The following is a 14,391-nucleotide window of genomic DNA, read 5'->3' as shown; positions in this document are numbered from 1 at the left end:
CTTCCAAAAGTCCCAACCCTGACTATCTTTTCTCTCTGCGTTCCTCAGTGTCATGCTGTCACCTACAATGTCACCATTAGGCTCTGTTGACGCAGCAGAGGCTTATGTGTTCCCAGATCCCCACTACCCACCCATGCTCCTCCTCTTGACCTTGTGATTTCTGTCAAGGGCGTCACATTTTTTCTCTTACTCAGATTTGGAGCTAAAGAGCTGTCCCTGGAGGTTCCCTCTGCTCTGTCCCTCTCAGCCCCTGTTGCCATCACCCAGCCTGCCAGAGCACCAGTGTGAGTGCTTTCTCTCTAAAAGTTCGTGATAAATGATCACAAAAGCCTTCATTGCTCAAGAGCCTTCAGTGGCCCCCCATTTCTCAATAGGTTCAAACTTCCTATTGTCATTTTCTTTGATGATTTCACTACCATTTACTTTCCTGCCTTTATTTCCAATAAAAAGCCCCCGAATACAAACTGGACCTAGAACCTAATATATATTCTTCTGATGCCTGGTTGCTTAGACTCTTGCCTCTGTCCCCTTTAAAACTCCCGACCTTCTTTAAAAGCCCGGTCATGCTACCTCCCCTGTGAAAATCTCACCCAGTGGCCAGGCCCAGGTCATGCTCTGCTGTCTCCACCTCTCCCATACTGGGGCTTTTCCTGTTTGAACTGATCACCTCCAGTAGTGTGACCTGGTAGAAGACTCATGGTCTACAGTATGAGTTCAACAGACTAGTTTTCTTCTTTTCCTCACATTGGCTAAGTAGATACTTTGCTCACAGTGGAATTTTTACCTTATTTTTCTGTGTCTCACTCCCCAGTAGTTTTTATATCATGTAGAGGGAGCCCTGGATATATTTCTCTAATTTATAATTCATTCCCTAAAAGCACTCCTCATTTCTCTCCTTTTTTTAAAAAAAAAAAAAATGTGTTTTTATGACCACAGTGTCCCCTGGTGGATAAATAATCACAAGACAGGCTGTGGCTGCTCTAAGCCTCTGCCATTTTCCAGTCTGTTCAAAACATAGTTAAGAGACCCATTTTATGATTTAAAACAAAGCAAAGCAAAACAAAAGTCTACAATACATATATCATGAATAATACACACTATCAGAAATAAAATTCTGAGTTTGCAACTCTGCCTCTGGGGTCATGGTCAACAAAGCACCAGGGAGTCTACTTTAACACAGATCTTTGCCCAACCCTCAGGAAGCCAGCACTTCTCTCCAAGAAGAAGAAAGTCAGGACTACAGTCCCATGTCCTTGGGCTCCTCAGTGTCCTTCCTTCTACTACTGCCCTTGCTGACTGGAGTCCCCTCATCTTTCCTGCCTTTAAAACTCAGATCCCTAGTCCATAAAACTTCTCCCTGAATGTATCAGGAGTGTGTTCCTCTACACTCCCAGAATGATTGTTGCCTACGCTGTGAAATCAACACACAGCACTCTGCCTTATCATGCTTCTTCTTGAGTTTTCTGGAAATTTTAAAAAGAATATTTATTGATCTCTAACTTTTCATGTATGTATGTCCTATCTCCTTGATGGATTTGAAGATCTCAGTCCATGGACTTGATTTGTCTTGAAAACTAGACTTCACTTGCTCAGCCCATAGGCCATTGTCTGAGGAGCTACTTCAGCTGTCAGAAGTAGCTGGAGTACTTTGTAAATATGCCAATGAAGATCAGTGAGAAATAAAGCTATTTGTCCTGCCCTTGATATCTTCATATCTGCTCAGGAGAAATACAGGATACACACATGTAGTGACTTAAGGAGCTTTATTCACATAACCTTAAGTATACATAAAGGATCTGTTATAACTCAGAGTAATTGGTAGTCTCCCCTTAACACAGCTCCATTCTCCCAACCTCCAGGAGTGAAGTGAGATTGGTCAGGGAGGTCTGGTTTCTTCTCAGGTGAATGAGGTGACATCAAAGGCAGAGAGATAGAAGGAACATAAAACTGTGTAGGTAGCAGTTGGCTTCTCAGGACTGAGATAAAAGCCAGCCATTTTTTACATAAGTGATATGATTAGGTGTCAACGCTGGGAAGTCTCTATGCAGTCTGTCTGGGTGAGGTCTTATAGAAATTGTGCTTTTTCGCTTAGGATTCTTGGAATGAAATTCTTATTGGGGATGTGGAACTGAAAAGGGTGATGGCTTCTTCCAGGTAAGGCTCTTTCCTATCCTATGGGGATAGGGAGGGACTGCTTTGGGTGAAGGCCTACTTTGCTTTGTCCCCCGTATGATTCTGTGTGTGTCTGTGTCCAGGTGCATCTTAACCACAGTGGACCCAGACACTGGCATCATGAGCAGGAAGGAGCCGCTGGAAACGCTCAAGAGGTAGAACTAGGCAGAAGGGGGCTCATCCATGGGTTTAGGTGCCTGGGCCAGAAGTGGTATTTATTGCTTAATATTTATAAGAGGAATCAGTGAGAACCTCATAAGCAGCTTTGAAGCTGCAGGGTCCTGATGGCTAGGCAACTGGGAAACGTCCTGGGTGCTCTGGTTGCCAGGATGTCTGCTTGCAGGAATCATTTAATTTTTTTGTTTAGAATTCATGATTCAAATAAATATTTTGGCAAACCTTGTTATGGACCAATTATTAGATAATATCAAACAGTTTATTAGGTATCATAAAAGTATGGTCCTTACGTAAGAAATGTCAATATATTTTATTTATTTATTTATTTATCTATTTATTTTTGTGTGTGTGGTGCTGGGGATGGAACCCAGGATTTTGTGCATGCTACCCAGGTGCTCTGCCACTGAGCTGCACCTCCAACCCAAGTGTTAACATAATTTAGAGAAGTCTATTGAAGTGTATATATAGAAGTGAAGTAGCCTGATGTCTGGGATCTGCTCTATTTTATTTTAGAAAACAATATTTATAAGGCAGGTGAAGATATGAAAAAATGTCAAAATTTTGATAGACTCTGGCTGAACTACGTGGGGTTCATTGCGTCATTCTTTCTACTTTTATGTTTACTTAATTTTTTATAAGGAAAAACTTTTACATGAAAGATACAATTACAGAGAATATTTTTAAATTCTATATAAAGGTGGCAAAGATAACATCAATTTTGCAAAGCTCATTATAAAATTGCATACATATAATATTTACTTTTTTGTTTTTGTTTATTTGATTTTACTTTTCAAGAATATATAAATGCACATGAGTAGATAAAAGGTGGAAAGGATGTAAATCAACATGCCAGTGGGGTTTTGGTAATAGAATTATGGAAAAAATGTTCTTATACATAGTCTCTAAATCTATTTTTGTAAAAACAACAATAACAATTCAGGATCCACAGACTTTCATGCTGTTATCTGCCAACTCTGGGATCCAGGAAATTGCTGAAATGCTGAAAAGGAATGAATGATGGTCATTTTAATTGGTCCCTTCCATGTTGTATGTAGTCATGAGTGGGGTGTCAGGTCTCATCTCTTCAGTCTTAACACCCTTGGCTTTGGGCCCAAGTGTCCCCAAGTGTCACCTGTAGAAGGGAGGCTGGAGGGAGGCAGGGACTGCTTTCGGTGAAAGCCTGGGGGTCTTGAGGTAGGCATACTGCTGACAGGTGCCATTTTGCATGAGATCCATCATGAAAGAGGACATGAGGGAGAGCTTATGCTTGAAGCTTGTATAGCAGACTCATTCCCTGAAATGAGCCCTGGAATGAGTCCTGCTGCCTCCCCTTCCTTCCACCTTGCACCAAACTCATGGTTCCTGTTGGGCCAATGATTTAGTTCTCTTGATCAGTACCCATTGTTCCCTGCCCATTCTACTGTCCAGAAGCTACCTTCTCCTCCATCCCTGGGCAAGCTGAAGCTCTGTGCTGGAATGTTGTCATCTCAGCTTGGGTTTTGCCCTAAGCACAAGGCTGTGGGCCTGCCCTCTCTGATCAGCACCTGTGTCTTTGAGATGTGCTGTAGTGTTGAGGGCCAGGCTAAAGCAAGGTAGAGAGATGGTAGGCAAGAGCCTAAGCTACCCAGCACAATGAGAAAGATCAGGAGTGAGTCGAACAAGATGGATTTAGGGAAGTTAAGAAGAATAAGGAGAAAGGGGGTTTGTGGGACTAGAGGAAGTCTTGGGGTGGTAACAAACAGATTTTTTTTTTTTTTCAGTTCTAGGAATGAAACTCAGGGTCTTGCATATGCTGGACCAGTACTTTACCTCTGATCTATACCTTTGGCATCCAAATGTCTGCTTTCTATTTTGTTCTTCTAACACTGGCCTTGAGTTTTCAGGAACATTCAAAGAAGGGTATGTAGACCAACCTAAGGCAGATATCACCATGTGGAGAGATGCTATATATTTTTCAACATTTAAGCAACATTAATGAATTTTTTTCATAAAAAGTTAATACTATGGAACATTGAAGATCTATACATTTCACTCCATATATATTTTGCCATCAAAACAAGACAGTAAATAATTGTCTAGTGCAAGCTGAACTATTTAGAAGTTAAGTATATTGTTATCTGCAACATATTTGGAAATGGCAAAATAAAAAGTACAATGGACTGATGGATAAACATGTACAGAGGAAATATAATAAAATGGTGAGTGCAGAATCCACACAGTTAGTAAATGGTGTTCATTGTAGACTTCTTTTAATTTGTTTGCCTTTTCTGAGAATTTTCCTAATGTAGTAGTCCACCATTAACTGCAGTTTTGCTTTCTATGGTTTTAGTTACCCATGGTCAACTGTGGCATGAACATATTAAATGGAAAAGTTCTAGAAATGAGCAATTCGTAGATTCTAAGTAACTCTTTATATAGTATATTAATTGTTCTATTTTATTATTATTGTTAATCTCTAACTGTGCCTAATTTGTAAATTAAACTTTATCGTAGATATGTATGTATGAGAAAAAACAGTGTAGAGGGGGTTCAGTACTATGAACATTCACAGGAATGCACTGGGGGGTCTTGGAATGTATCTCCAGAGGATAAGGGGGGACAATTATAAAAACGTCTGTGGGAGGAGCTGAATTTTGGAAAGTCGTAATGATGGACTCTAGCTATTCTTAGAAATGTGCTCGCTCAGTGTCAGAACAGACCAGAATTCAGTCTTCCTATTTCCTGTGGCCATGGAGGAGCGCCAAGAAGAAAAAGACAGGGTAGGGCAGTGGAAAGAGCCCTGGCAGGGGAGCAAGGAGAGCTGGCTATGGTGGTCATCAGCACAGGCCCCTTCAGCCAGGCCCAGCCGTTCTTTATAAAATAAGGGAGACAGGGTGGAACTGGATGATTCTGTGTGTGAATCAGCCAGGTGACTTGGGGAATTGGTTGTCAGCCTGTTGTACACATCTCGTTCTCTCTCCCTCCCTAACATGTTGCTTGGCATCAGACATCCTTTCCCTCTGGATTTAGAGAGTTTACGTGTTTGCAGAAATAACCTTCTCAAAGCAGAAGCCCAAAGCATTTGGGCTGCATCTCTGAATCCTTCGTGCCCCTCCCTCAATAGGGAGGCTGTGTTTATAGAAAGAGAGTAATTGACCCCAAACACAGAGTGAGAGCAGGAAGGCGCGAGTCACAAGGAGCCCATACGCCCCTGATCTTCTGCAGGCTCTATATACAGTCCAGCAATCCGGCCCTAATTGCTTCTAATACCCCAGGAGACAGTGCAGCCAGCCGAGGTGTCTTTTCCTATCTCTTACTGAGATTTAAATTGCCAGGGCTGTAGTAATTTATGTTCTTCTCAGGACAGGTGGTCATAAATTGGGAAGAGAAAGGCCCTGCCATGTCACATAAATCTTGGGAAGGGAAGCACACAGTGGTGTCCGCAGCAGCTTCTCAGCCACACTGCTGCCTGCCCCTGTCTCTGTGTGCTGCTGATGCCCGAGGGTGGGTGCTGCTGCTAGATTGCCAATGCTCAGCGGAAAGAGCTGTCTGTCTCCTGCCTGGCCTGACCTACTGATGTTCATCCTCATGGTCAGCCCAGCCAGGCAAAGCAAGGCAAGAGAATGAAATCTACCTGGCATTGCTGAATGAACATGGGTTAGAGGCACAGGGAGGCTGGTCTGCTCACAGGAAAACATGAGAATGGAATCATGCTTTACTTTCTTAAGGGAAAGTGATATACACATCGATCCCATGACTTAGGGAGTGGCTAGACTCTGTCATTGTTGCTTCTATAACATCTTGCTCCTAATAGAAAGAATATAGCACATTTACTACAAAAGTGCTCGAAAGAAGTTTTGCAGCATGCCTGAGTGTGCTGTCAGTAATGACATGTGCCACTAGCCATTTGTGTTGGGCTGTGCTGTGCTGAGCTAAAGGCAGAAGGTGACACCTCCATGAGGGAGACAGGTCCCCCTGTCACCTACTAATTTGATATTGACAAGTTGATTAGGTTCTTGAAGGCTCACTTTGTTTACTTGCAGCAACTGGACTTATGCCTCTTCTGGTAACTAAAATAATGCAATAAATTTTTTTTTATTGTTTGTTCTATTTAGTTACGCATGACAGCAGAATGCATTTTTATTCATCATACACAAATGGGGCACAATTTTTCATTTCTCTGGTTGTACACGATGTAGAGTCACACACTGCTTTTGTTACAGTTTAAGCTCTGGTATTATGATACTTCCTGCTTTATTCTTTCTGCTAAGGATTGCTTTGGCTATTCTGGGTCTCTTCTTTTTCCGAATGAATTTCATGATTGCTTTCTCTATTTCTATGAGGCACATCATTGGGATTTTAATTGGAATTGCATTGAATCTGTATAGTGTTTTTGGTAGCATGGCCATTTTAGCAATATTAACTCTGCCTATCCAAGAACATGGGAACGCTTTCCATCTTCTAAGGTTTTCTTTAATTTCTTTCTTTAGTGTTCTTTAGTTTTCATTGTAGAGGTTTTCACCTCTTTTGTTAGATTGATTCCCAAGTATTTTATTTAATTTTTGAGGCTATTGTGAATGGAGTGGTTTTCCTAATTCCTCTTTCAGAGGATTCATCACTTATGAATAGAAATGCATTAGATTTATGTGTTGATTTTATATCTTGCTACTTTGCTATAATTTTTAAGTAGATAACAGCATACCATCCAAAATGACTGTGCACACTAGGATCATTGATAGTCTTAGTTTGTAAACTTGACACCTGCTGAAAGAAGAGGACTCCTAAAGATGCTTCTCTCCATCTCCGAGCCTGCTTTAAATGGAATTTAACCCAATCCCATTCCACGGCCAGCCTCTGGGTGGCAGTGTTGATGCGGCATCTCTCCATGGGCCTTCATAGCACTGCTTCATTCTGTACTGGCCACAGTAGGCTCTAAGTCCTCAGAAGTGGCCTGTGCCCAGAGTGACTTGTGGCCTCCCGATCTTCCCATGGGAGACTGAGCAGTGACAAGAGACCCTGTGGGTGTAGCCTGGTCATTGGCTAGTAATGAGGAAACCAGGCATGTGAACAATGAGCAGCTCTCACTGGTGCACAACACTCTACAGGTAACAAGGTGTCTCCATTCACATTACTCCCTGTGAGTGTGAAGTATGAAGACCTCTGTTTTGTGTGTGTGTGTGTGTTTTAATCAGTGCTGGAACTGGAACCCAGGATTCACACATGCTAGGCAAGAGCTCTACCACTGAGCTACATCTCTAGCCCTGAAGACATCTGTGTAAGTAACAAGTCTTAGGCCTTCTGCTTATTAGTGTAGTTGTATTTTTTATGTTCATTGAAAGAGAAAGCATATATATATATATTTTTTTCTTTCTTTCTTTTTAAATAAAAGTCATAGAAGATCCATGTTTGAGACAGTACTGTTTTCAGTCTGTTGAACAATGCTTCTTGTTGAGTACGTTGTCAATAGATTGCTTGCAGTACCTCCTCATGCACACAAGGGGTCGCTAGTGACCTCAGTTCGTCTCCCCACATCCTGGAGGCAGCCTCAGCAACTGCTGAGGATGGTACCAGTGGAGAGTCAGCCACTGCTGCAGTCCAGCAGCCTTGCCTGCCACTGAGCTCTGGGGAAGTCCTGGCAGGCTGCACCAGCCAAGAACTAGCTTTCCATTCGTGTAGCTCTTCCTCTTTCTATTCCACAGATGGAAGAATGAACTGTCACCTGCCAATTGAGTGAACAAAGCTTCACTTTTACACCTTTGCCCTTCACCCAGCCCCTCACAGTTTAAGGAGACTGGGCTGTGAGCATCAGTGGCTCTTTCTGAATTTCCACTCCTCAGTTTCCTGGAGGGGGAGTGGGTGTGCACCCGTGTGGTTAATGGGGAGGGGCAGGTGAAATGCATGAGTGGCTAAACTTTAGGCCTCTTAGTTCTTCTCAGGCCTGTGGGTGTACCCAAAAGGAATATGGGTGATCAGGGATTATATCCGAGAGTCCTCACTGTGGTGTCAGTCAGACCTGGCCTCTGGCCCCAGCTGGACACTTAGATCTGGGGTCTTGGGCAAGTCAGTTACTGCTTTGAGACACATCTATAAAACAGGGACAACACAGATTTCTGCTTAGGCAAAGAGAAAGCAAAGCGATAATATGTGTGGAGTCTTTCACACATACATGTAAAGAACGTGTGCTCACAGAACACTGATGATCAGAGCCCAGGTTCACAGACTACAGAGATTGGAAATAAGAATTCCCAAGCCATAAAAGTGACTGCCCAGCCCCTGATCCTGAAGATGCCACTCTCAGACAGATGCAGATCCCAAAATGTCCTTGGGGTTGCCTGCTGACCAAGGAGAGACTGGCCAGGAGAGATGCCTAGAGTTTCAGGGTCTTAGGCCACTCAGGTTATGGGATGAGGGAATACTCTTGGCAAGGCAGGGTAGTTTGGATCAGCAACTCTCAGTAATAATTCATTTATTTATTTATTCATTCATTTAGTTGTTCATCCAACAATTTTCTGAGTGGTTACAATGTACCAGGCACTGTGCCAGAATTCCCAAACAGACATGGTACCCACTGGCATGTTGTTTACAGTCTGGGGGAGGAGCTGAGGAGCTCCAGAGGAGCTTCTAGTTTTGACTGTGGGTTCTCACTAGCTATTTCTGCTTCAGATAGAAAGAAAGAGGGAAGGGGTAGGGAGGGAGAGAAAGAAAGAAAGGAGACAGGGAGGGAGAGTGGGAAAGAAAAGAAAGCATAATAGAACCAAGTTGTTGCAGTAGATTCTTTTTTAAAGTAAGGCAGAATAAAGTTGATGGTTGCAATAATAATGTCTTAAATATAAAAATGATGTAAATAAGAGAGTGAAGGAAATCTTTCTCCTGGTGTTTTCACATTATCTGCTCATGTGCATTCTGCCTGGGCTTCTTGAATTTTTTGCCTGGCAAGATGTTCATACTGTCTTTAATAGAGATGATCACCAACACACTCATCACTTCAACAAATAATCGTGAGTGACGTACAAAGCCCAGCATTGAGTATGAGCAGGATCAGGGAGTTGGACATAGTTCCTGATCCCCAGAGACTCTGCAGAAGAGACAGACTGGTGCCCTGACACTTGGGCCTCAGACTCGAGAGGGCTCAAGGAGCAGAGAAACTGAGGACAGTGAAATTATTCTTGTCTTGAGGTTTTATGGGATTCCTCCCTGTGAGATGTTTCATTTAACTTGGGCCTGGAGGAAAAGGTATGATTCTAATGTATGGAGAAGTGCAGGAGGGAAATCCCACAGGAATCACTGAGGGACACAGAGCTATAAAAACACAAAGCAAAGTGAAGGTGCATTGAGGACTCTGTCAGCAGAGCGCTACTAGGTGCAGACAAGGAGCCGTGGGCTTTGGGTTTGAAAAAACCGACTGGGGCCAGGCAGAGGATCTTGCATTCCAGGCTTAAAGAGCTGGAATGTGTCAGAAAGCTTGGAATAGAGCCACCATTTGACCCAGCTATCCCACTCCTCGGCCTATACCCAAAGGACTTAAAATCAGCATACTACAGTGATGCAGCCACATCAATGTTCATAGCTGCTCAATTCACAATAGCCAGATTGTGGAACCAACCTAGATGCCCTTCAATTGATGAATGGATAAAGAAACTGTGATATATATATATATATATACACACACACACACACACACACACACACACACACACACACACATACACACACACAATGAATTATTACTCAGCTATAAAGAATAATAAAATTATGGCATTTGCAGGCAAATGGATGAAATTGGAGAATATCATGCTAAGTGAGATAAGTCAATCTCAAAAAAACAAAGGAAGAATGATCTCACTGATAAGTGGATGATGACACATAATGGGGGTGGGAGGGGGCAAGAATGGAGGAAGAAGGGACTGTATAGAAGGATGAGAGGGGTAGGAGGGGTGGGGGAAGGGAAAAATAACAGAATGAATCAAACAACATTACCCTATGTAAATGTATGATTTCACAAATGGTATGCCTTTACTCCATGTACAAACAGAGAAACATGTATCCCATTTGTTTACAATAAAAATAAATTTAAAAACAAAACAAAAAAAAGAGCTGGAATGTTATTCTTTAGGTAAGGGGGAGTCATTAAAAGTTTTGGAGCCTAGGAATTGATAAGATCAGAGCAAAATTAAGACAGTTATAGAGTGTCAACAGTAGAATAAAGCTGAGGGATGAAAAAGAGAGGTTGGTGAAGACATTATTGTCCCTTTGACTTGGGAGGCTGAGGCAGGAGGATCTCAAGTTCAAAGCCAGCCTCAGCAACGTAGTGAGGCCCTAAGTAATTTAGCAAGACCCTGTATCAAAATAAAAAAAAAAAATAAAAAAGGGCTGGAGATAGGGCTCAGCAGTTAAGCACCCCTGCATTCAATCCCTGGCATCGAGAAAAAAAAAAAAAAATGCTCTTCTAATGTAATCTGAGTTTGCTGGAAGCAAAATTGGATGTTGTGTAGGAAGAATTTCAGGACTGGCCAACTTATAGCCATAGAAAAGAGGAGAAAGGATGGCTCCAGGGCTCCAAGTTCAAGGGACTGTCAGTATCATAGCTCAAGTGATAGACATGAAGTCGGAAGGAAAGAAGCCTAAGGAAATGGGAGGTGATAAAGTATGTTTAGACATATGGAGTATTTAATCTCTTAATGCTGAGAGAGGGAACATTAATGCAGAGGACTGCTGTGGGGAGACGGTCTCTGGCTGCTCCTTTAGTTGTGCACTGGGCTGGCTGCCCTCTGCCCATCACCAGGAGGTGCTGTTCTGTTAGACCGGATGAGAATGGCGCTCTTTCCGCTGTGCAGCGTGGCAGGTCTGTGTGGGGTGAATACTTCTGTCTAGAAGGAGCCATGTGCTGTTTGGGCACATGCTTCTCTTTGGCTGTGACTCATCATGATTTTTCTTTCATTGCAGTTATCGCCTGTGTGACCCTTCTGAACAAAAGCTGTATGGAAAATCGCCCCTCTTTGGGCAGTATTTTGTTCTGGACAACCCAGGAAAAGTCAAAGTGGGAGATCCTGTATACCTGCTGGGCGAGTAATGGGAATCATGTGTTTTGAAATATCTGATGTCTTTTAAAAAATGGCCTGAAAAAATGACAGCACTTGACTTAAGTAGTGCTTTAAAAATGACATCTCAGCAGCATTTTCTCTGATCTGTGATTTCCGAGTTTTCTTTTCTTTCTTTCTTTTTTTTTTTTTTCTGGACTTCCTTGTGTCTCAGTGCTTACAGGACCCAGTGCACAAAACAAAGAAATATGGTCCTGTTAATTTAGTAGGACTTCAGTAAGTCATTTAAATGATAGGACTCTTGTTTAACCATGATTATTAAATAGTTCTTTCCCCTGCTTCTCTACTCATCCACCAAGAGTACTTATTTCCATTATCTCACCTTCAGAAGTCTTTAGGAAAAGGAGAGAGAAAGAGGAAGAGTGGGTAAGCCAGAAGAATGTTCTGGAATGTTTTATTTACCCAGCACGTGGGGCATGCAGTGGAAATTAAATAGTTCCTCAAATAAGGCTGAAATGTCACTTCACTTTTCTTCTTGAGCTCTTGTTGAGCCTTTTCTTCTCAGGCAAGATTTTGAAGGATGTAAAGAACCTTACTGCAGCAAGCACTCAGGACACTGGTTTTCCACAGATCTTCTTGGATATGGTACTACTGCTTCCAAGACAGTGTCCATGATGATTTGATGGATCCTTTGACACATGCAGTGCCTTTGGCTGCAGAATAGCAGAAATGTCAGGGTAGAAAACCAATTCACGAGAGCTGCCAGGCTCTCAAATCATGTGAAAAGCATGATTTGAACAAAAAAAAAAAATTTTTTTTTTGCCATTAAACAACATATTAAATGCATCCCATTTGTGATTCAAAAACTTTTCCAACATATGCAAATGAACAGTGTGACTAGAGGGAAGGACCTCTGGCTTAATGCTATCTAAGATATGGTTTGACATTCCCCAGGGAAATAATGGTGCCCTTAATGTAATGGCAACAATAAATGACTCCAAAAGGAGATGGTACTACCTAGTGGCATTCAATGAGAGCTCAGGCCGTGTTGGAGAAATTGAAAAACAACCTTGTGAATTTAGTTTAGTGTTCTATACTAGAAGTATTTCTTTGTAAGGAAAGTAGGATAGCTTCCAAGTCCCCCTCCTTCTCTGCTGTATGAGTTTGACTTTCTGAAAGGACGCAGGAGCATGGCTGGGGGTTCTGGAGATCTCTTGGATTCTTGCAGTTCCCCTCAAATCCTAACTGGATTCTCCTCCTCAAATTCAGGGTGAGAAAGTTCTGAAGTCAGTGAAGAAAAAGAAAAATGATTGTGTGATTTGAAATAAATCACTGAAAACCTTCAAATGGAGAAAAAGAGCATATTTATGTGTTTTGTTTAAAACCTAATTTTTCTACTGATGAAATTATATAATTCTAAGATCTGACAGAGTGTATCTTTCATTGTCATTGAGTCCTTTGATTGTATTAGGAAGTTGACTAAAATCATGAGAAATGTTCCATAAACTGTAAATAAATGGAAGCTACTTTGACTGGATTCAGATCTTACTAACTTCCTGGCCCAAAGTCAGACTTTGAAAGCTGACTGACATGAACCAGCCAAGCCAATAATTCTGATGCTTGGCCAGAGCTGGGTCTCCTACAGAATGGACTTGCTCAAAACCTGTATCCAAGGCAAACATCCATCTTGGAAGAGCTGTTGAGTAAACATGCTTTTTACCAAAAGCTATGCATTTTTCACTTTGGTTTTATAAACGAGGTCAGTAACTACTTCAGTCTAGCTCATCTCTGAGGTGAAGTTACAAGTCAAGGGTGGTGTGTGTGTGTGTGTGTGTGTGTGTGTGTGTTCTGATGGGCAAATTGTTGCAATTTGTTTTCTGTACACTTTGGCTTAAAGTAGAGAATTAAAATAATTATCCACATAATCTGCACCACCACCTTCCCCAGTAAATCCTCCTTATGCTGAAACTACAGATAGGCTGAGACAAAGAGAAGGGGCCTTGACATCCCATGGCAGAATGTACACAGAGCTGAGGAAGCTATGTGATACTGGCTCTCTGAGAGCAGCCAATAGTGAGAGAGCAATCAGAAATCTAAGCTTGGTTCAGTAGCTATTTCTAGGTATTTATAAGCAGTGGCCAGCTGAATGCATTAGACCTGCATTTCTAACACCTTTTTTTTTTTTTTTTGGCTTGGCTATTGTTTATTTCTTTGTTTTGATGATAGGATTCTAACACCTTTTAAGAATTAACATCAATGTTCATAGCTGCTCAATTCACAATAGCCAGACTGTGGAACCAACCTAGATGTCCTTCAATTGATGAGTGGATAAAGAAACTGTGGTATATATATACAATGGAATATTACTCAGCCATAAAGAATGATAAAATTATGGCATTTGCAGGCAAATGGATGAAATTGGAGAATATCATGCTAAGTGAGATAAGCCAATCTCAAAAAGCCAAAAGGACGAATGATATCGCTAATAAGTGGATGATGACACATAATGGGGGGGAGGGAAGGGTTAGTGTTAGGGTTAGAGTTAGGGTTAGGGAGGGGTTCAAGAATGGAGGAAGGAAGGACTGTATAGAGGGAAAAGAGGGGTGGGAGGGATGGGGGGAAGGGAAAAAACAGAATGAATCAAACATTACTCTATGTAAATTTATGATTACACAAATGGTATGCCTTTATGCCATGTACAAACAGAGAAAAAAAAAAAAAAAAGAAGAACATCCACTTCTCCCTGCCTAACCACTTCAGGCAGACCCCATTATTCTCTATGGACAGGGCCTTGGGCGAGTAGTTGACATTGCAGGGCAACCCTCAAATCAAGTCTGGTACCCAGACTCCCTTCTCACTTAGTGGGAGTCTCCTTGGATTCCCCAGAGAAGAGGAAAATGCCTGTTTGAAGAGAGAGGTTCCAATGACCTCCAGAATCTCAAGAGCAGTTGCCAAGCTTTCTGTCAGTGAGATTTTAAAAGCCATTTACTTGTGTTTATTTTATATTTAATGAGTTGGTTAATGC

General features: G+C 41.9%; 1 protein-coding gene across 2 annotated transcripts in view; it reads left to right on the top strand.

Annotated features, from left to right (window-relative positions):
- The window catches only part of MTARC1 (mitochondrial amidoxime reducing component 1), a 33,335-nt gene extending 20,432 nt beyond the window's left edge, over positions 1–12,903 (top strand). The window contains exons 5-8 of one of the 2 annotated variants that reach the window (XM_079106816.1): positions 2,093–2,154; positions 2,256–2,327; positions 11,272–11,390; positions 12,636–12,903. In XM_079106816.1, coding sequence (XP_078962942.1) covers positions 2,093–2,154; positions 2,256–2,327; positions 11,272–11,390; positions 12,636–12,640 — 258 coding nt within the window. In that variant the 3' untranslated portion in view covers positions 12,641–12,903. Of the gene's footprint in view, positions 1–2,092; positions 2,155–2,255; positions 2,328–11,271 lie in introns of both variants that reach the window. The other variant, XM_079106815.1, reaches the window with a different exon arrangement.
- Positions 12,904–14,391: the final 1,488 nt, after the last annotated feature.

This window comes from Sciurus vulgaris (assembly GCF_902686455.1).
Source record: "Sciurus vulgaris genome assembly, chromosome: 12".
NCBI lineage: Eukaryota > Metazoa > Chordata > Mammalia > Rodentia > Sciuridae > Sciurus > Sciurus vulgaris.
The sequence above is the reverse complement of the archived record's forward strand: the minus strand, read 5'-3'. Positions and strand labels throughout refer to the sequence as shown.